Source organism: Papio anubis, chromosome 1 (genome assembly GCF_008728515.1).
Source record: "Papio anubis isolate 15944 chromosome 1, Panubis1.0, whole genome shotgun sequence".
In the NCBI taxonomy this organism is placed as follows: Eukaryota; Metazoa; Chordata; class Mammalia; order Primates; family Cercopithecidae; genus Papio; species Papio anubis.
In genome coordinates this window covers 82,249,235-82,270,929 of record NC_044976.1, presented here as the reverse complement: position 1 = coordinate 82,270,929, position 21,695 = coordinate 82,249,235, and the positions used below count along the sequence as shown (strand labels likewise).

The window sequence follows — 21,695 nt, the reverse complement described above, 5'->3', positions numbered from 1 at the left end:
AGTGTATTATGCAGTCTGTCTTTAAATTTGAGGAAGTTTGGAAAATTTTACTTAATGGGACAGTTGATTCATAGGTTAAAAAATGATAAATTATCCTTGGAGCACTTAAGTGCAATGTTATTTATAATGTGTTCTGTATGTTAAATTAACATTGAGTATTCCCTTGTTAGCACGAATCCCAGAGATTTGGTATTGAGAAAATAGTGAATTTAGTTTGTAAGAAGGCTACTTTTAGATGCTCAGATAGCTCCAACTACCTTCATGTAGACTAAGGATTTATTTAATTTGTTTATTTAATATGGATCGTGTTTCCAAAGGGAAGTCAGGAAATATAAGTGAATGAATTTCACTTGGTAACAATGAATTTTTTTTTCTAATCAAGAAAAATTGCCTAAGGTATATGTAGCAAATGAAACTGACCAGGAAGTCCTTTTTAAGTATTTATATTTTTATTTTAGTACTTTTAGCTAAATAAGTATAACCTTGTGGAAGTATGAAAGACACTCTTGGGATTTGTATCCATTTAATCCAAAGAATTCACAAGTGTAAAAGAAAATTTTCTTCCTTTTTCATTGTTATTGTTTTCAGTTAAAAGTGCATCATTTTTACCTAGAAATATCTTTCAGATTATACTGGCACAATGAAATAAGACCCCCTCCAAATATCTGTATTCTTTCAAATTTAAGAGTGAGTCTTTGCGGCAACTGAAAACAAAAGAACAAGAAGATGATCTAACAAGTCAGACCTTATTTGTTCTCAAGGACATGAAGATCCGGTTTCCAGGAAAGTCAGATGCAGAATCAGAACTTCTGATAGAAGATGTGAGTATCTGATGTGTCTAAAATGCCAAGGAGCTGGTACCTTTTTATTTTTTAAAAAATATTAAAATTTATTTCCTGAAGGCATTATGCTCAATGACATAGTAAATTTAATTGATGTCTTTTCAACCTCTACTAGCTTTAGAAAATACAGGGGTTTATTTTAATTGTTACAATTCATGAACAGTGAGATCAGATTATAATCAGCAGTGCAAAATATCTTTTAGTATATAGTGCTATTTTAATAAGTCTTCATCAAGTGAGAATAATTAGTGTTAAATAATTATTGTTCTTAATGATTAAGCAAATATCATGTTAAACTTGCCTCTATAAAGATTTAGAAAGAACTAATATGGAATGGGGTATGATGAAAAATGTGGGGCTGTGGCATAAAATGTTAAGAATATTTGAATGTGACACCTCGAATGTCACATTTTTGGGATCAGAATTTTGAAATGACTTATGCGGAGCTGTGTGTTTTTCTTGTTACACACACATGTGCACCACCTAGTGGAACATTCTAAAATGCCAGAGGGCCCTAAAATTCACATTAAAATCAGTGACTTACTCCTAATTTAGAAAGAGGGTCCACGTTATTTCAGATAATTTTGGTGAAAGAGCATTTCTTCACGCAAGGTTACATTTTTTCATTCAAACATCCTTTTCATTCTTGGATAATTATTTAGTAGTAGAACCTCGTTTTTTTGGTGGGGGCACATATATTTTATAAATATATTAAAAATATATTTTGGACCTTTTTTATAAATATAATTTTATAAATTATATACATAAAAATCCGGCCACCGCACTCCAGCCTGGGCTACAGAGCGAGACTCCGTCTCAAAAAAAAAAAAAAAAAAAAAAAAAGTATGTATTTTTTTCCCAGAGGAGAAGGCACCATCTAGTGGCCAGTTATAGGATAAAAACTACAGCCATGCACTTGGACTTTTCATTTTTTAGCATTTACTTTAGACCCGTCTAAAACAAGTGTATAGAAACAAAAAGCAAACAAACAACAGTAAAAGAGACTTTCTTGCTGAAAAATACCCATAATTGCAATTTATATTATGTACTGATGACACAGTCATAAGCAAAGCCCCTAATTAATATTTTGTTGATACATATTTTTAAAAAGTGAAAATGGTAACTTGTTTGCAAGCTAGGTGCTACTTAGTTACATCAAAGGAAATGAAAGAAAGCATTGGATGTTAAGGATTATGCTAGGTGTGCTTTTATTTACCTATGTCATCTTATTTGATAAAGTTATTTTCTACATATAGCCAATGACTTTGTAGCACTTTATTTTATGTATTTCTTAGAGATATTAGTTATATCCCATCTTTTTTAATCAGGTAGAAGAAAATTAAACAGAGAGTAAAACTAATACTTGTGACTATTGTGATTGTTCTATAAAGAATGTATATAGGCTTATATAATTAATAAAATATAATTAATAATTATATCAGACATCAAATTGTTTACTATATGTTCACTATGTGTGAACATTTTGTTTATTATAGTATATATTACAAGACTATATATTCAGAAGTTTTGCAGACTTGCACAAAAAACAAAACAAAGTAGTAGAATTCTCATTTTATATAGGCTGCCTTCTAATGCATTATTCAATATTTTATTACTATGAATGATGTCATAAATCAGCCTCTAACATACAAATGAAAAATCTGTGTCTTGGATTTCTTGCCAAATCTTATGTTTCTGAAGGTATTTGACTTTCATTCATTGGAGATTGTTTTTTGTTTTTGAGACAGAGTCTCACTCTGTTGCCCAGGCTGGAGTGCAGTAGTATAATGTCAGTTCACTGCAACCTCCACCTCCTGGAATCAAGTGATTCTTGTGCCTCAGCCACTCAAATAGCTGGGATTACAGGCATGCACCACCATGCTCAGCTAATTTTTATACTTTAGTAGAGATGGGGTTTTGCCATATTGGCCAGGCTGGTCTTGACCTCCTGGCCTCAAGTGATCTGCCTGTCTCAGCCTCCCAAAGTGCTGGGATTACAGGTGTGAGCCACAGAGATTGTATTCTTAATGCAACTAGAATAGAAAGCTTTGGACGTAGATGGCTTAATTTGTGTTAGAAATCTTTGCACATGTCTTTTTACGAAAGTTGGCATTATTTGTTGCAAGTAATATTGTAGTGCTTTCATTACACAAATTAATCTAAAAAATGGGTTTCAACCTGTAAATTTCTTAATGTTCATCCTTCCAAACAGATCATCGATAACTGGAAGTATCATAAAACCAAAGTGGCTTCATATTGGCTCATAAAATTGGACTCTGTAAAACAACGAAAAGTGAGTAATGCTCAAAAGCAGTTTTTTCCTCTTGGATTATGTATTAAGCTAGGATCATTAAGCCAAATTCATAGACAGACTTTATATTTGCTCATTTGTTTACTCATTTCTTCAACAAATACTTATTAAGTATCTATTATGGGTCAGGCACTCTTCTAGGTTCTGAGGATACAAAAGTGAATTGTAAAAAATCCATGCTTTCATAGAACTTACATTCTAGTTAAGATGTCTGATAATAAATAAATATGTAATAGAATGTAAGGTAGTACAGTCAGCCTTCTATGTCTGTGGCTTTCGCATCCATGGATGCAACCAACCAGGGATTGAACATGTTTGGAAAAAAAAGGATGGCTGTGTCTGTACTGAACATGTACAGACCTTTTTTCTTTTGTCATTATTCCTAAACAGTACAACAGTATAACAACTATTTACATAACATTTACATTGTATTAGATATTATAAGTAATTATAAGTAATCTAGAGATGATTTAAAATATACAGGAGGATGTGCATAGGTTATATGCAAATATTCCACCATTTTATATCATGTACTTGAGCATCCATGTATTTTGCTGTCTGGGGGTTGGGGGTCCTGAAGCCAATCCTCACAGGTGCAGAGGGATGACTGTGCTAAGTACTATGAAGAAAAATAAATTGACATAAAAAATAGAAGGTAGTATTTGAGCAGAGACTTAAATGAAATGAGAATTATGCTATACAGATCTCTGCAGAGACAATGTTTCAGGCAGAAGGAAGAACAAATACAGAGATGCTGAGGTAGAAATTAGTTTGACGGGTATATGAAGCAGAGCAAGGCACCATTTTATTTATATATTCATAAGATAGTCTGTTTTAGCTGGAAAAGAGTGAGTGATGGGGTCTTGGTAAGAGATAAGGTTGGACAGATAGGGAGGACCTAGGTCACAACTTTATAGGCTATGGAAAGATACTGGGTTTTATTCCAGTTGATGAGGAACCACTGGAAAATTTGAGTAAAGAAGTTACATAGCCTGTTTGAATTTAAGAGAATCACGAGAACTACTTGTGGAGAATAGAACTGGAGGAGCGGGAATTTGGCAGAATAGAAGTAGGGACCAGCTAGAAGGTTGTTAGGATAACCGAGGCAAGAGCTAATGGGTGCTTAGCTAGGGTGGTAACTGAATGGATGGATGCTGGAGAAAGAGGGGGAGGGTTTTGCTGTTTCTGTTGTTTCATTTTATTTTGACCATGTTGATGTTGATATATTGATGGACATCCAAGTGAAAATGTTGAGTGTATAGTTGTATAAGAGTTTTGAGTTTAGGGCTAAGATTGTGTATGGTGAACAAAAATTTAGGAGTCTCTAAGATATTTAAGGTGTCAGCTAGATGAAACTACCTCGAGTTTCAAGGACTAAGGCCTGGGCCACTCCTACATGTAGAAATCAGAGAGATGGGGAGAATCTACCAAAGAGGGCTGAGAAGGAACAGCCAGTAAGATGTGAAGAAACCATGAGAACTGGGTGTCCTTGAAGTCAAGTAAAGAAATTATTTTAAGGACAGAGTAATCAATTGTGTCACGTGTTGCTGACAGAGGTTGTAAGCTGAGCATTGAGAACTGACTGTAATTTTTGGCAATGTGGATGTTAGTGATGACCCTAATCATAAATTTAGCGGGGTGGTGGGGAGTAAAACTTGGAATATGTACAAGAAGAAGAAAAGTGGAGAACAAAACACCACAGTTACTACAGGCACTTTTTCAAGGCATTTTGCTATAGAGGGGAATGGGAAATGTGGTGGTGGTAGATGGAGAGGAATGTGGGCCAACAAGGATTTTTTTTTGTTTTTTTTTTTTAAGATGAAGGTATTTTTAGTTTGTATGATGATGAGAACGATTTAGAAGAGAGGAATGGCACAGAAAAGAGAGGTGATAAAAAGTTCTTGAGTAAGTAAGCTGTGAGAGGGGGAGGATTTTCCTAATCAAGAGCATTTATTCTAACAGGAGGGAAGGCAGGTGCATGGGAATGTGGTGGGAAGATGGGAAAGTTTTCTTCTGGTGGGGAGGGCTTCTGGAGATTTGGGGAGAGAGTATAAGGTACATAATAGCTGTCTTGGAGAGTGGAAGAGTGGAGTGGCCAGCACGGTGAAGGGTCCATCAACTGCACTGTAATACTGTTTTCTGGGAGATAGGCTATTTTAGTAGCAGAGTGAAGTTGTTGAATTCCTTCAATAATACAAACTATCATTTGCCCTTTCTCAGAATTATCATGAATAAGCTGAAACTTGATGCTGATTACATGATGACTCTTAAATTATATACTTTTATCTGAGTAAGCTGAACTCACTGTTGCACATTATCTCATTCAACAAATACTTGCTTAGTGTCCTGCCATGTGCCACGTAGAGTACACTGTTGAGGAGGGTATAGTAAAGCTGGTGACAGAAGCAGATTGCAAAACACATGGGAAGCCCTGAATATGTTTTCAGGTTGCTGACTTTGGTTTCCATTAGTGGAGATACGGACTTTTTATTCGAATTGGAACCCTGAATTTCCTTAAGTCCATAAAATTTTTGTAATCTAGAAGAGAGAGAAGTGTGGGTAAATTGCTAATTTAAAAAAAATAGTACGATATTAATAATACAGGATAAATGTGGCATTTCAAACCAATAGAGAAAAGATGGTTTTTCCACTCAGTGGTACAGAAGCAACTATCTATTTGTAAGAAAATTAAGTTGGAGCCTTAATTCTCACCATATAAAAACAAACTTCATATAATTGCAGTTTTCTATGTAAAAAAGAAAATATTAAAGATTTGGAAGAAAATACAGAAGGATAAGTTTATAATCTTAGAGTGGGAAAACATCTTAAGAAAATACCTAAAACCTAGAAGGCTTAAACTAAAATATCAACAGATTTGATTACATAAAATCTTATGAAAGGTAAAAAATATCTTAAAAGGCAGAAGTTGTGAGGGCAATTGGGTGGGGGATAGAGGAGGAGTTTGAGGAGGACAGATAAGTGTAGCACATAAAATGAAAAGTAACACTAGTGAACCAATACCTTCTGCAAATCAATCAGCAAAAGAAACTTGCCTATAAGTATTGACACATAAAATGGCAAAGCATATAAAAAGACCATGAAAAGACAATGTATGGATTTCACATAGCCATTTAACACGTAAATAGATCCTTGACCTTACTAATGAAGAAGAAAAAGCAAGTAAAAAACATCATATGGGCAAAAATTAATAAGACACATAATATCCGGTGATGGAAATAGTATGAGTAAAAGGGCCTTTGCTATACTATTAGAGAGAAAGAGAGTACATTGGTACAAGTCTTTAGAAAAATAATTTGTAATATCTATTAAAATGACATGTTCATAATCTTTATAAGTCAGCAAAACCACTTCCAGCATTCCATCCTACAGAATAATTGCCTGAATGTATAAAAGATTTTTTTGTACATGAGCATTCATCACAGTGATAAGGCATCTCCATGGAAAGGGCTTGTGAAGTAACGGTGTTGTGCGTTTGTTTTGTGTTGAGGTAGGAATAAGGGAAAGAGGCAGAGAGTGTCTTTCCCTGACCCCAGGACCTTGCTTCGGCTGTCCTTGCTAAGTAGAATCCCTTCTTTACAATCTCACACACCACATATTTTGAAGATCCAGCTCCATCTCCTTCACAAAGCATCTGGAGTCCCCTACAACCAGGTATCTTTCCCTACTTCAATCTTCATGGCACTTTGTATTCAGTTAACTTATGATCTCCCTTGAGAAATTTATGGATAATTTTTTCATACCTCTAAAAAGCCAGAGGACGGGTCTCATTTTGTAGTTACCTTCAGGGGGCTTTCTGTCAATTTTTGTTAAGTTGATTCCATTCTAGACTTTTAATTCTAGACTCAATAGCAAGGTAGCTGCTTCTTTCCGTGGCCATCTTTCCTTACTAGTTAGTGATATGTTTATTTGAACAGGAATAATAAGACAGTGCTATTCTGTTTTATACATGTGATGTGAGAAGGCCTGATAAACATTGATGGGATGATTAAATGATATATGTGAATAATAATATTTGTGAATTGGAAGAAACAATTTCAATAGGGTTGTTATGCTCAATTGACTTTCTACATTTAGAGGAAAAATAAATGCTTGTTTATAAATTTACTACTGAGTACATATACCAGTGTATCCACTTCTTTGATACTGATTTACTCTAAGAATATAGGAGTGAACTATTTTTATGTAATCTTTTCTTCCAGTTCTCAGAGGTACAACCACCTTTAAGTATTAATCATACACTGTTATGTGGAGGGAGTGGAAGCACTAATGTGAGGGGAGGAGCTTTATTACCATTTTTATACCCTGCTAGTCTTTTTTTTTTTTTTTTTTTTTTTTTTTTGAGCTTCTTTGTGGCTTCTTCCTTTGGTATAAATCAAAGGTATTGGGTTTCCCTTGTGCTTGCAGAAAGTAAGGATGTATTCTGTCTTCAGTAAAAGCTTGTTAAAGTCCCACAGTTTGCACTACCCAAACGTTTACTGTCATTCTTCTACATAGATAATTTAATAGACAATTATATTTTTGGCAGAAAAATTCGTATCTTGTATTTTGGCTCTTAAAAGAACAGAAAGGGCTGATCTTAACTAGAGCAAGTTTATCTTGCAAAGATGCCCAATTTTATGGAGCCCTGAAAGTCGCTGAGGAATGCTACTCCCAGGCTGTGAAAACAAGTGGAAGCCTAGGATTTAAACAGGTGCAACTTGTTTGTAGCAATTTTTCTTGCTATTCTCATGATGACTGGGGCTCCTTTTCTTCCTTCAACAATTTTATTCTTTAAGAGGCTTTCCCCAAACAGGCTCAAATTTCTCAGATATGTAGTGAAAGGTGAGGCACGTCTGGGAAAATAAGCAGAGGACAACTTTCAGCAGCTTTCATTCTGTGATGACATTCTTCCCCTTATTCAGGTAATTTAGGACCCCTTGCCCATGAGTAACTATTTTAATATAAGGAGCTTTATATTAAAACTTTACTGTAACGTTTTGTAAAACTTTCCATTTTTATAAAGTTAACCCTGCCAAAATTTATAGGTTCTTTTATTTATATTCACAAAAAGAAGCCTAACAAATATACATATCATGAATACAAATCATCAAGCCAGCCAGCAGTGCAAACCAGACAGCAACAGAGGTATTGAACTCTCGTGTAAACAGATTCTCATTGGGATTTTTTTTTTAATAAGGTTTGTCTACTTAATAAGTAGCATTAGAATTAATTACATGAAATACTTAAAATTTACCCCAGACAGGAATAAGAGTCAAATATAGAGGTAATTTTGGAAATGATCATTGGAACAAATTTAAATGTGTTTAGCTGATTTATTCATATACATATATTTAATATATAATTTTTTTCTCTACCTCTTCCCTACCTGAAGTTTATTTCAGATAAAATCAGAGGTAAAGTGACCAGACAGCAACTGACTGAAATATTTTTTTTGCCTGACAATATAAGAGCTAATATAATAATGAGTCAAAGTGCATTGAAAAAATACTTTATATGGTGAAATTAGAGAGGCAAAAGCATGTAATAGAAAGAGTTACTAGATGTCTTTTCATTACATGAAATTGTAGTGGACATCTCATGAGGCAGTATGGACTTGAGTTCAGTATTGCCTATGGCCTTTAACTTGGACAGGTGACTTCTCAGAACTTCTCTGAGGTTTACAACGTTAAGTATTGAAGGGTCCTTGTGATAAAGCGAGACATCATAAGGGAATGTACTCTAGACTTAGAAGGGGTAAAATGCAGGCTGAAATGTTTTCTTTTCTACTAAGATTCCCCATGTCAGACTGTTTCTCTGATGTATTTTATTTTACTAAGAATTCTTCATATGGGGTATTCTTTTGTATAGAATATATAGAAATGGTGTATAAAAATTGTCTGTTGGCCTATAACATGTTGATAATTTATTTGGCTATCAGAAACTTGTGCTATTGTCTTATAAAGCTAGAAACTGCATCTAAGAAACTAAAAGAAACCTGGAAATGTAGGTCAGCTGTGGAATGCAGAATTAGACATTATAAAAATGTATCTGTTTAGAAAGCTAATGACTTAACTAATTTACATTGGATGCATGTTAATCAGGTCCATCCTTCTTTTGGCTGTAATGTCAGTCAATAATCATTGAAAAGCTTTACCAGCTTAATCTTCTGGGAGGTAGACACTAAGATGGAATTAACAGTGAAAGGTTTTATTTTTTTTTTAATGGAAAACACCCAAGGAAGATAATGGGGAGAGAGAGCTCAAGTAGTAGGCAGGAAGAGCCTTAGGACTACAATGCAGGTCTGACTCCAGTAAATGCAAGGGAGGAGGACTGGGTAGGAAGAACCTCAGACTTTAATGGATCTCTGAGAAAGTCATGGTCAGGCTGGTGGGGAACCCAGAACAAAGACTGGCGTTGGAGGGATCAGAGTGAGCAGAAATAGCTCTTCACTCGTATCCCAGCCATGCTTAATCCTTGCCTGGGAACTATCTTGGGAGAGTGTAAGCATGGTTTGAATATTGCAGTGGATACCCAGTGGGGAAGCCTTCAGCTAACTGCGTTCTTTGAAACATGTTAATTTAAGTGGCACATCTCCATGGCTGCCACAAAGGCTGTGCGTGATACATTTTAATTTAACAAACATTTATTGGTTGCCAATTTTATACAAATAATATGCTAGACACTGTTAGGGATTTTGAGAGTTGTTTACTCATTCATTTATTTGCTCACTTAATCATGCATTCAACAGATATTTATTGAGGGACTGCCATGCCCCAGGCACTACTCAAGGTATGGTGGCACAAGACTCTTATTTAAGTATCTTAATTCTTGAAATATGTATCTCACTTTTCCTGTTCCAGGATTGAGGCATTCGTGGTTGTTTATTAGCCTGTTGTAAAGCTCCAAGATTAAAATGACATACACACAGAGTCTTCCACATGCTTTCCTTTTTTCTGTTCTTGGAAATAAAAAAAAATTATTTGCCTTCATATTTTCCTTAATGGATGTAAAATGTAAAGATCAAGGGTATGGGAATTAAATACTGAAAAGAACCCTCACCAGGTGAAAATAGAAGTAGTTAATCTTATTTAATGTCATGTTGTGGTAACTCCATATTTGCATAATTTAGCTTTCTGCCAAGAATGCAGTTGCTTTATATAGTTAGTGAGGAATATATCTGAAGTATGAAAATATAGCCGTGTTGGTGGGCTGCGAAGAATGCCAGATTTGCTGAAAAGCTTACTATCTGATGTGATACCTAGACATAAACTAAGACTGGAAGATGAAGAGAAATCACTAATGATAGTAAGGTTTGCATTTATTTTAGGGTGCTAAGAGATCCTTGTTCATCAAGTATTACTTCTCTAAATAGCAATTTATTTTTAATACCTACCGTGGCTGCTTCTGCATGCATTTTGATGATACTATTTTCCATCTCTGTTTTATTCAGGCTGACATAGATGCTGTTCAGAGCTGTTCGTTTTGTATCAGCAAAGATGCCTTTACCCTATAGCCATCGCTGCTGCATGCATCATTAGTACAGCATGTAGTGATTTTAATCTTATTTCTAAACCGCCTTCACCTTGTGCCATTATTTTAATTTAGGACCAACTGTTCAGCCATATGGAGCAGTTTGTCATTCAACATCTGTATGCTCTTGCAAAATATGAATTTGTCTGTGTGCTTTATGCCTTCAAATGTGCTATATTTCATATGGAAAAGACAAATCTTTTCATTTTATTAATGTTGTCATTGACTGAATCTCCTATTTATTTTTTCCCTTGGAGAGCTTAATGTTGGATTGGGATGCTTTTAAAAGTCATAATGTAAGGAAATGGATACCTATATTCTATAAGTTAGCCTCACTTAAGCCCACAGATAAACACAAGGGCATCTTGCTGATCGTTTATTTTTGTGTTTCACAAATTATTCATCTTCCACCCAATTTCTTCAATCCCCAAAGCACCAGAAATCCAAAAAAGCATCACAAGTAGAACTGGCACTAATTTATCTCATTCCAGTCTGATTTCTTGCCTATCTGATCTGTGCTTTCTTAAAATTATTAAGTGAGAGTTTTGCTAAAAGTACAGTCATTGCTTCCCCATCTGTATAGCCTTCTAAACAAACTATTCCATACTCCATAGCCATAAAGGAGGGGGTGCCTAGGCAACCTTGTTTGTACACAGTGATCCCACCCTCCTTCAAAATACCATTGGACTAGAGATGAATCTGAATCTAAGAAGAGATAATGGGGTTCTCTTCTAGGCTTTTGCTACTGGCATCTGGAAAAACTAAATTGTGAGGCAGTGCTGGATGTGGTTAAGAGGGTAGGTCTGGATACAATGAGTTGGGTAATGTTGGGCAAGTTGCTTATCTGCTTTGTGCCTAAGTTTTCTCATCCATAAAATGGGGATCCAAAATGTTTTCACAACCAAAAAAATTTTCATAACCGCTAAGCAGCAAAACCTAACCCACCTGAATTCATTTGGTGACAATGACCTGACAAGAAGTTATGTATTTATTTTGTCTATCTCTTGGTTTGAATATTTACATTTTTTTTCCTGCAGAAATAATAATATGTATGATTGTGGAATCTAGGCTTGAGATTTTTGGAAAGGGACTGTGGACCAATAGTATCTACCTCATGTTTTTGTTTTGAGGATTAAATGAGTTAATATATGTTAAAGTGCTTGGAACAGTGCTTGGCACATGGTAAGTTCTCTCAATGACTTTTACCTTGTCTACATAGGTGTTACTTTCTTGCAAGGAATGACTCACTAAGACAGGAACCTACTAAATGATAGATGTTGTCTTAAGCCTTGGGGATCTGGTAACTTTATTACCAAGATGGGCACAATATCCTCTCTTTATATGTATAACACTCTCCATTAATTAAACAGGAAATTAAAATAAAATAGGATGATTGCTAATAAAGGAAGAACTGGGCATTAAGATATCAAACAATAGTTCAGTGACAGGTAAAGTTTCCCTTAGAAGTGGCATTTGAAGTGAAACATAGAAGTTTATCAGATGAAGAGATAGGAGAAGACTGTTTGAGGCAGAGGAAAGAGCTTATGTGAAGACTCAGAGGAGAGTTGAAGGATTTGGGTTCCTGTTCCCTCAGTTTGTGTTGTTCAATGTCCTCCAATTAGGGGTGGGTCTCCCAGGACCAAAGCTTGCCTCCTTGGAGAGGCTCCTTGAAAACTGAAAGCAAAGAGAAGCAAAGAGGAATGTGTATTCCCAGTAGTTTGCTCTGGACAGGAAGGAGAATGTGCCTAGTTTGCCCAGACCATGCCAGTCTCACCAATCTGGAAAATTGCTTCTTAGATAGGGGTGCCTGATGGAGTACCATGATGCCTGCAGATTTTTCCACCTCCATATTGAAGAAAACATTAGGAATGGAGCAGAAGCATTCCCCATCCCTAACTCCCTGGTTCCATTCTGAAGTTGCTGCTTTTAGTCATGTATGGGCTAGAATATGGTACTGTCATGCTATTAAAATTCCCTCTAAATTAAGAAGAAAATATATGCAGAGTAGTGGTCAAAATAATCTAAGTAATGTACCTAGCACAGTGTTTGGCATAGAGCAGGCAGATGATACATGTTAGTTGCCCTTGAAGTGTATTTAAAAAGAAATGAATGAATACTCCATGATCTCAAATCCTTTATCATTTTAAAGTTGAATAATCATTTTATAATATAATGTGAATACTGATGAACTTAAGGTAATGTTAAAATTGTCAGTATCAATAACACTTTTCAATTTCAGTTATTTTATATAACTCATATTTATCCTTGAGACTAATATATGGGTTATCTTGGCTACTTTCTTATTCTTTCCTTTCTGCATTATGACTTTTGGCCTATTATTACTTACTAATATATTGACAGAAAGTAGAAAGGAAAATTGAGAAGAAAGATGATTTAAATTTCTCATTTACAGCTAGTGTTGATTCTTATGTCACATAGTCATGAGCGCACTGCTTTCTACACTAAAAAATATAAAGAGTTAAACTAATAGCTTAAATTAAAATTGTAAAAACTAAAAGGCAGGAATTAATGCCTTGATACTCACATTTCAGTATTATTGTGAAAGGTTTTAAGATATTCCTCTTTATAATGAAGCATTTGTTACCTGTAATAATGAGCCTTTCCATGAGTTTTTCACGCACAACTTTATTACAGATTGCATTTTCCCTCCTCATCCTCTGCCCCTTCCCCTAGGACACACCCTGACCTACAGTAGGATTTGTATTACTGCCCCCATCACAGTGCAGGAACCTGGAACAGGAAGGGAAGGAATGCTGCTGCTCACGCATTTCCCTGTGAGAAGCTGTAGTTCCTAGTCTTCTATAAATATCACCTTGAAAACTTTTTACTAAATTTATTTTTAAACAAATGTTTATTCTAAATTTGCCTTGATCAGAGATAACTAACATCATTTCTTTAAATATTGCTGTTTTAAAGAGAAACAAATCATTCTTTCATCTGCTTCCAATTCTTCATGTTTGTGTCTGTTGAGAGAAATGTCTTTATTTAGTCTTTATGTTTGAAAGTCTTTTTCCCTTTTCATCTTTCACTTTCATTTTTATAGGCAGTTGCCATAATTATAGCTAGATAAAAAGTGAAAAATCCACTTTGATGAATGGAGATCAGAATATTAGTATTTGATATTTTATTTTTCTTTGTTTTGTTTTGTTTTTTTACAAAAGAATTTTATTGGAAATACCTACATTGCATAAGTATCAAGTATATGTGAATTAGACAAAAGAGTTTTTTGGGGTTTACAAATTTTTTAGGACCTCTAGGATTTCAGTGGTCCAGATTAATCATAGTCCTTATTTCACGATACTCTTTCATGATTGGTTTGTGCATGGCCTGCTTTTATTTAGTGTTATTTAGTGTTTTGAAGTTTACTATACCACCTGTGAACCCAACACCCAAATCAAAAGCTAGATTCTTGGAAATAACGTATATAACCAAATGATTCCCTTCCATCCCCCTGGCTCCCCATTTCCCCAGTAGCTATATTCTTGAACTCAGTGTTCACTCTCTTCCCTTCCCTTCCCTCCTCTCCCCTCCCCTCCCCTCCCCTCCCCTCCCTTCCCCTCCCCTCCGCTCCTCTTCTTTCTCTCTTGCTCTCTCTGGCTTTCTTTCTTTCTTTCATATATATATATACCTTATACCATATATGTATGGTATATATACCATATATATAAAAAATGTTTATGTGTATTCCCCATGTGTTTTAAAAACTTAATTGTTTTTACTTCTATTACAAGGGTATCATGGCCAGGGGTGATGGTGCATACCTTTAATCCCAGCACTTTGGGCAACCTTGGTGGGCAGATCACTTGAGCTCAGAAGTTCAAGACCAACCTGGGCAATGTGGTGAAACCCTTTCTCTACAAAATTACAAAAATTAGCCGGGCATGGTGGTGTGTGCCTGTTGTCCCACCTTCTCAGGAGGCTGAGATGGGAGGATAGCTTGATCCTAAGAGGTTGAGGCTACAGTGAGCTGAGATTGTGCCCCTGAAATCCAACCTGGGTGACAGAGCAAGACCTTGCCTCAAAAAAAAGGGGGTGGTATCATGCTATATATATAGTCTCTAGTACATTTTTTTTTTTTTTTTTGAGACGGAGTCTCGCTCTGTTGCCCAGGCTGGAGTGCAGTGGCCGGATCTTGGCTCACTGCAAGCTCCGCCTCCCGGGTTCTCGCCATTCTCCTGCCTCAGCCTCACGAGTAGCTGGGACTACAGGCACCCGCCACCTCGCCTGGCTAGTTTTTTGTATTTTTTTTAGTAGAGACGGGGTTTCACCGTGTTAGCCAGGATGGTCTCGATCTCCAGACCTCGTGATCCACCCGTCTCGGCCTCCCAAAGTGCTGGGATTACAGGCTTGAGCCACCGCGCCCGGCCTCTAGTACATTTTTTACCTTACCATTTATTATGAAGATGTTCTGTCTTGTGTGTCATATTTGATTCATTTTGACTACTGTATTAATACTGTGTAATAGTCCAGAGGGGGTGAGTATCCACTGTTCATTTATTCACTCTCTTATTGTTGAAGAGTTTGATTGTTTCTAGGTGTTTACAATTGTTAACAGCTGCTATGAACGTTCTTGTACATGCCACCTCCTATTTTTACCTGTGAGAGATTATTTCAGAAGTAAAACTGCTGAGCCATAGGGATATTAATTTTCAACTTTAGGAGATAATGCCAGACTGTTTTCCAATTTGTGCACCGATCTGTACTCACACTAGCAATGTCTAAGAGACCCGGCAGATTCCATATCCTCTCTAGCACTTGATATCATCAGACTTTTAATTTTTGTCAACTACGTGGATATCTTATTATAACTTTAATTTTTGTTCTTTATGTTTATTGGGCATATTTATTTCCTCTTTTCTGAAATGCCTGTTTGTAATGTTTTGTCCTTTTTTTTCTATTAAAAATTTTGGTAAACATTCTTTATATATTCCTGATACTAATCTTTTTTTGGATATATATTATTTGAATATATTTTTGCAGTTTGTAAGTTTGTCTTTTATTTTCTTTAAGGTGTATTTAATGACCAGAAGTTCTTAATTTTTATATAATCAAAATCTATTAATCTTTTATGGTCCATATCTTTTTGTGACTTAAGTAGTATTTTCTAGCCCATGGTTCAATAAATACTCTCCTATACTTTCCACTGAGATATAGAATAGTTTATTTTTATTAACATGTAAGACCTTAGCCCCTCTAGAGTTGATTCTTTTTAATGAGGGATTCAGCTTTATCTTTTCTTCATCTAATCCATAAAGATTATATTTTCAAAATCTCTATCCATTGATCTGAGTTATTGTCTCTGTCATATACTGAAGTTTCATAAATGCATGGGCCTATTTCTAGACTTTTTGTTCTATACTATTGTTCAGTGTGTGTGTGTGTGTTCCTCTTTGAATTTTATTTTTATTTATTTTACTTTTCATCATGGCTTACTGCATCCTTGACCACTTGAGCTCAAGGAGTCTTCCCATCTTAGCCCCCCCAGGTAGCTGGGACTGCAGATGTGGGTCATAATGCCAGACTAATTTTTAAAAAAGTTTTGTAGAGACAGGTTCTCACTATATTGCCCAGGCTGGTCTGGAACTCCTGGGCTCAAGCTACATCTTTGAATTTTAGACACAGATATACATTCCTAGATCATAAGTACTTTGGTTTTTCCACTAGGTTTTGGACATAGTGAAAACAAGCATTCGTACGGTTCTTCCACGCATCTGGAAGGTGCCTGATGTCGAAGAAGTAAATTTATATCGGATTTTCAACCGGGTTTTTAATCGCTTACTCTGGAGTCATGGCCAAGGGCTGTGGAACTGTTTCTGTGATTCAGGGTAAGTTCTCAGTCATCTTTTATTATCATCATTTTTAATATTTTACTATTTAGTTATAGAGGTAGCCTAATAAAATGCTTGAATGATCTTTTAAAATATGGATTTCTTTTACTGCATGTAATGTTTAGTACTCAACTATAATTTATATCAATTAAGGTGATTTAGATAAGATGATGAATATGAACACAACACCACCTAATTAATTTGAACTCAGTGGAGAGAAGGTAGTCCTAATTAAAGAAAATACAAAGCAATATCCTTGAAGTTCTTCTGCAGTCACCTTCTAAAATTATGGCTAGACTTCTCCTCCTCCCCAGAATCCCAGTGCTGCTAAAGCTGCTGTGACTCATTGTCATTTTAGCCTCAAGATATCTAAAACCAAACATTCCACGTCCTTTTATTCCGAAATGGCTTCCTTTCTTGGCTTCCCTTAATCCTGTTGTTATTCTCTCAGTCATACAAGTTGGATATCACAGGGGCACCTGCATCTTCCTTTTCCCTCACTGTCTTTATTTAATCATTTGCTAAATCCTATTGTTTTTCTGTCACATTCCCACATGGCTAAACTAGCTTGTTTCCATTCATTCTTTCAACAATCATCAAGTACTTACTTTTGTGCTAATATTTTTGGAGATACAGTGTTGAATCTGACACAGATAATAACTAACCATACTACTTATTGTGTGAGATGCATTGTTCTAATCACTTTACATGTGTTAAGTGATTTAATCCTCATAACATCAATTTGAGTCAGGTTTTATATTATCTGTTTTATAGATAAGGAAACTGAGGCACAGATAGGTGCTAAGGACCTAGTGGAACTGGGATTTGAACTCATTTAGCCTTGACCCCAGAGTTCATGCTCTTAACCTATAAACTCTGATATCTCTAGCAGATAAAGTATGATACATACAAAGCGAATCATTTGATATTGTTTGTCTGCGTCCCCACCCAAATCTCAGCTTGAAGTGTAGTTCCCATAATCCCCACGTGTCATGGGAGGGACCTGGTGGGAGGTAATTGAATCATGGGGTGGTTACCCCCATGCTGTTGTTCTCTTGATAGTGAGTGAATTCTCATGGATCTGATGATTTTATAAGGGGCTTTTCCCCCTTTTACTTGGCACTTCTCCTTGTTGCCACCATGTGAAGAAGGACATGTTTGCTTCCCCTTCTGCCATGATTGTAAGTTTCTTGAGGCTTCCCCAGCCATGCTGAACTATGAGTCAATTAAACCTCTTTCCTTTGTAAATTACTGAGTCTTGGGTATGTCTTTTTTAGCAGTGTGAGAATGGACTAAATCATCATTATAAAAGAGATACAGATAAAGTATGACAGGATTTTAGACAAAATGAGCCTGTTTTTGGTAAGACAGCTAAGTGAAATGAATAGATTTCTAGGCATTTTTGTTTCCAGTTTTTTGTTTCTCATATCCATCTTACTGTCAGAATCATATCCTAAAATCTGTAGTGATTTTCCTCCTTTATAATTTAAGTTTAAACTTCTTATCTACAGATATAAGGCTATCTAATATGCTGTTTTCTCTTATTTCCCCAGTCTTCCTTCTCATTACTCTCCTACTTGAATTCTGCTCCAGAAAAAACAAATTCATTTTTTTCAGATTTCTTAAAAATTTGTCTTTTTCTTCCTCTGAACTGTTGATGTAATTTAATATCTGATTGGATGGCTTTCTATAACCCCAACCTTCTGGTACCTTCTGTATTATTTGAATCGAATGTAAAGCCCCATTCTATACCTGCCTCTTCTGTAAAACCTTAACAGACTGTTCTATTCTGAAACGATCTCAGAATATTCTCCATGTAAATATTCTAGTCATGTGATACAGAATCATTCATATCATTTGGAGACTCAGTCTTTCTACCATTTTTTTTCTTAGCTGCCATTCACCAACAGGGAGAATTAATAAGGCACTCTGGGTGTGATGAAATCTGAGAATAATCCGGGCTATTATTTCTACAGAGACTTAAGTGAAACATTTGAACTCCACAGCCCCTTAGTTGATGGCTCTCTGTAAAAGTTCTCCCAATCTGAACTTAAAATGGAAATGTTTTTTTCTGTTGGTTGATCCATTGGCTTGATGCCATGTATGAATCCCAGCTACTCTCTACCATGGAGAGCAATGAGAAAATCTGTTAGTGAAATCAGTGCTGTGGCTCTAAGTCCATAGATAATCTCCAACACCAGACTCTAAAGATACCCATGAAATGGTGCTTCTTTGCTTCTAGGGCTCCTCTTTCCTGAACTATTTTGCTAACATACTTTAACTTGATTCAGAATCCTTTTCTCCTATCCTTGGCACAGTACTGCCTTCCAGTTTCTCTGGTGGTGTCTATTAGTAGTAGTAATCATAGGGATAGTAAGTAGTATTTATTGACGGCTTACTAAATATCTGACATTGTTTTACATATTAAATATTTGTATAATCTCCACAAAAAGTATTTTGAGTAAACTATTACCGTCATTTACAGATGAGGAATTGAAGTATAAACATAGCAACTGTATGAACCTGTATTTAAATCCAGGTAGTCTTGAGTCAAAAGCCCAAGCTCTTAACTCTATGCTTCATTGACATTCCCCAAAGCAGATTTGCCAATGGTTGCCAACCTTGTTTTACTGCAAGTCCATAGCATTAGCCAAATCCCTAGCCTACTATGCCTGTGCAGGTGAGGCAGGAGTTTTGAGACCAATTTGACTCCACTCTCATCTACTACTTTCAATTTAGTAGTTTAAAGAGGTGAGTTTAATATCGGATTTTATTTTGCATTAATGAGTTTTTTAGGCTTCCTCAATTTAGTGAAGTCACATAGTACTGTGTGTGTTTGATTCTCAATTTGGACCCAGAGTAGTTCTTCTTTATCCTTTGAATCATGCCTTCTCAGTGTATACTCCTTTAACCTTTGGTCTGAAGGCCTAACAGTCATGGTGAAAATCTACTCTTCTCAGTTTTTAAGGAATGATTTTAATATAAAGTTCAACTTTCTTTCACAGTTAGGTGTAAAATCTTAGAAAAATATAATCCAAGTCTTTGATTATGTCCAAGAATCCAAGGCCTTGATTGTTGCCTTTGCCTGTCAACATCCCCAACAATAAAACAAAGTAAGTAAACCATCCCTGTCTACCTCCAGAAACACCAGAGTAGTGTAGATCTTTGTGGTAGGTTTCCCTAGAGTTGGCCAAGGGGTTTTACTGATGTATCAAACAGAAAACACCCTTCTTCCTCTCTTCCTCTACCAGGCTGCTGATGCCCATGCCCAGTAACCCTTTGATCACATGCAGCCTCCTGGGAGTGTTATGGTGCCCACTTTGGAATATGTTTACTTTAGGGAAATAGCTCTTGGAATTTCCATAAATAAAATTATCTACCATGTTTTACTGGGATAGAGGAAGTCTGAGGTTCAATGGGACTCAAACTTAGGCCTGGGAGCTGGGGAATGGTGGCTATGGGAAGTGGCATTTCAGGTGAGAGTTACAGGAAGAGTAGGAGTCTGTAGGGGTAAAGCCAAGAGAGGAGCCAGGGTAATATGGGAGAAGGAATGCATGGTTTGGGAAAGCCCCATCTCCACTCAAAATCCTAATATGTAAACCCCAAAGAAGAGAATCTGGCTTGGATTCCCTAGCCAAAAGTATTTTCCTGTGGGGGTTTGTCATGTAAAAGCCTTTCTTTTAGAATCTTAGGGCAAGAAGAAACTTTAGGGAATATTCTAAGGCAGTAGTCTATTTCTAGGCTGGATTATGCCTACTCGAAAAGTTATGCATAGTATATAGACTACTTAAAAAGATGTGAATCTCCCTGTTCTTATATCATGTTCAACTGGATGTGTTGTTGTTATACTTTTTAGGTTATTAATCTTTCTGTTGGTGATTACTGTATTGGTATGTATAAACTTCAGCAGCCTGGAAGAGGAAAAGAGAGGGACAAGGGTGTTTTCTGTTTGATGCATCAGTAAAACCCCTGGGCCAATTCTAGGGACACCCACCACAACTTTTCCTTTCTCCTTTCTGCCACTTAACTTTGGGCTACTCAGTCAGGGCTTGTACCAGTGGAGAAAGGAATGAATCAGTTTCACTCTTTAGATAACTGCTTTATGAAATGTTTTGATGAGAAAGTGGGTGAAAATTATTGGATTACTGAATAATGTGAGGATTTCTAAGTCTCTGGATTGCATGAATAACTTTCCTTTGTTACCAGAAATATTCAGTATTCTATATCTTACTGTTATATTACTAAAAAAGTCATTTAAAGTGATTTCCTTTTATATTGCTGTGAGGATTAGGGAGAGCCAGAAAGAACTTTTTAATCATTTAATTTTTCTTTTTGAATTCATGGATTTTGATGACCCTGTTTCCTTGGAATTTAGATTCAAAAAGCAGGTAGAAGAGACCTGGGGTTCTTTGATTAAAGCACTGGTATTTTAATTATTTTTACCTCCTTTCACCTTTTTAAAAAACTGTGTTGCTAGTGTTGAAAGCTGAAATACTGTAGTAGTATAGAGACATTTCACATCTACTCAGCTATGCCAGGTGGCAGGTAAGAATAGGGGATACAGTTCTATACTCAGGTTTCCTTTGTGTAGAGGGGGCACCACTGCCCTAGGGCCAAATGAGGCAGGTTGCTTTCATTTTCTTGAGTATTTTGGTATGCTGACACCTAAATATGGATTAATACATAGAGTGGAATGTAGTCTTGGCTAGTAGTGGTAAATATATACACTGGAAATCAATATGTGTAGGACCTTGATTCATATATTTATTTTAAATATTTAAGGGAGAATGAGAGAATGAGAAGCCAAAGCTGGTCATATTATAATTTACATATTATTCAAGAAATTAACATCAGATTAGAGTGTTACAGAAGAAGCCCTTTCAGCTTTCTTCCATTTAATTTGTTCTTTCCCTACCTCTAAAGAAAAATTACCATGAGTGACCTGATAGTTGATCTGATCAAATAGCTCCACAGTATCAATAAATAAATATATCCAAGTTGAGAGTAGAGGGTGGTGATGGAGGTAGACTTTTATAGACATACCCAAAATCCCAGCAGAAAGAAAAGTGCTAGGCAGACATTCAAAACATAGGATTTTTTTGTATGTATTCACATTTATATGAAATTTTATAGGGTCTGCTAAATCAAAGTATACTGATTATA

General features: G+C 35.9%; 1 protein-coding gene across 9 annotated transcripts in view; it reads left to right on the top strand.

The window, feature by feature from the left end:
* The window catches only part of TTLL7 (tubulin tyrosine ligase like 7), a 138,864-nt gene that overhangs the window by 99,244 nt on the left and 17,925 nt on the right, over positions 1–21,695 (top strand). For all 9 annotated transcript variants that reach the window (XR_004176004.1, XR_004176005.1, XM_021933368.2 and 6 more), the window contains 3 exons: positions 687–821; positions 3,055–3,135; positions 16,369–16,529. Coding sequence is in view for 7 of the 9 variants with exons in the window: in XM_021933368.2 (XP_021789060.1) it covers positions 687–821; positions 3,055–3,135; positions 16,369–16,529 (377 nt within the window). In the remaining 2 variants the exon portion in view is untranslated. The remainder of the gene's footprint in view (positions 1–686; positions 822–3,054; positions 3,136–16,368; positions 16,530–21,695) is intronic.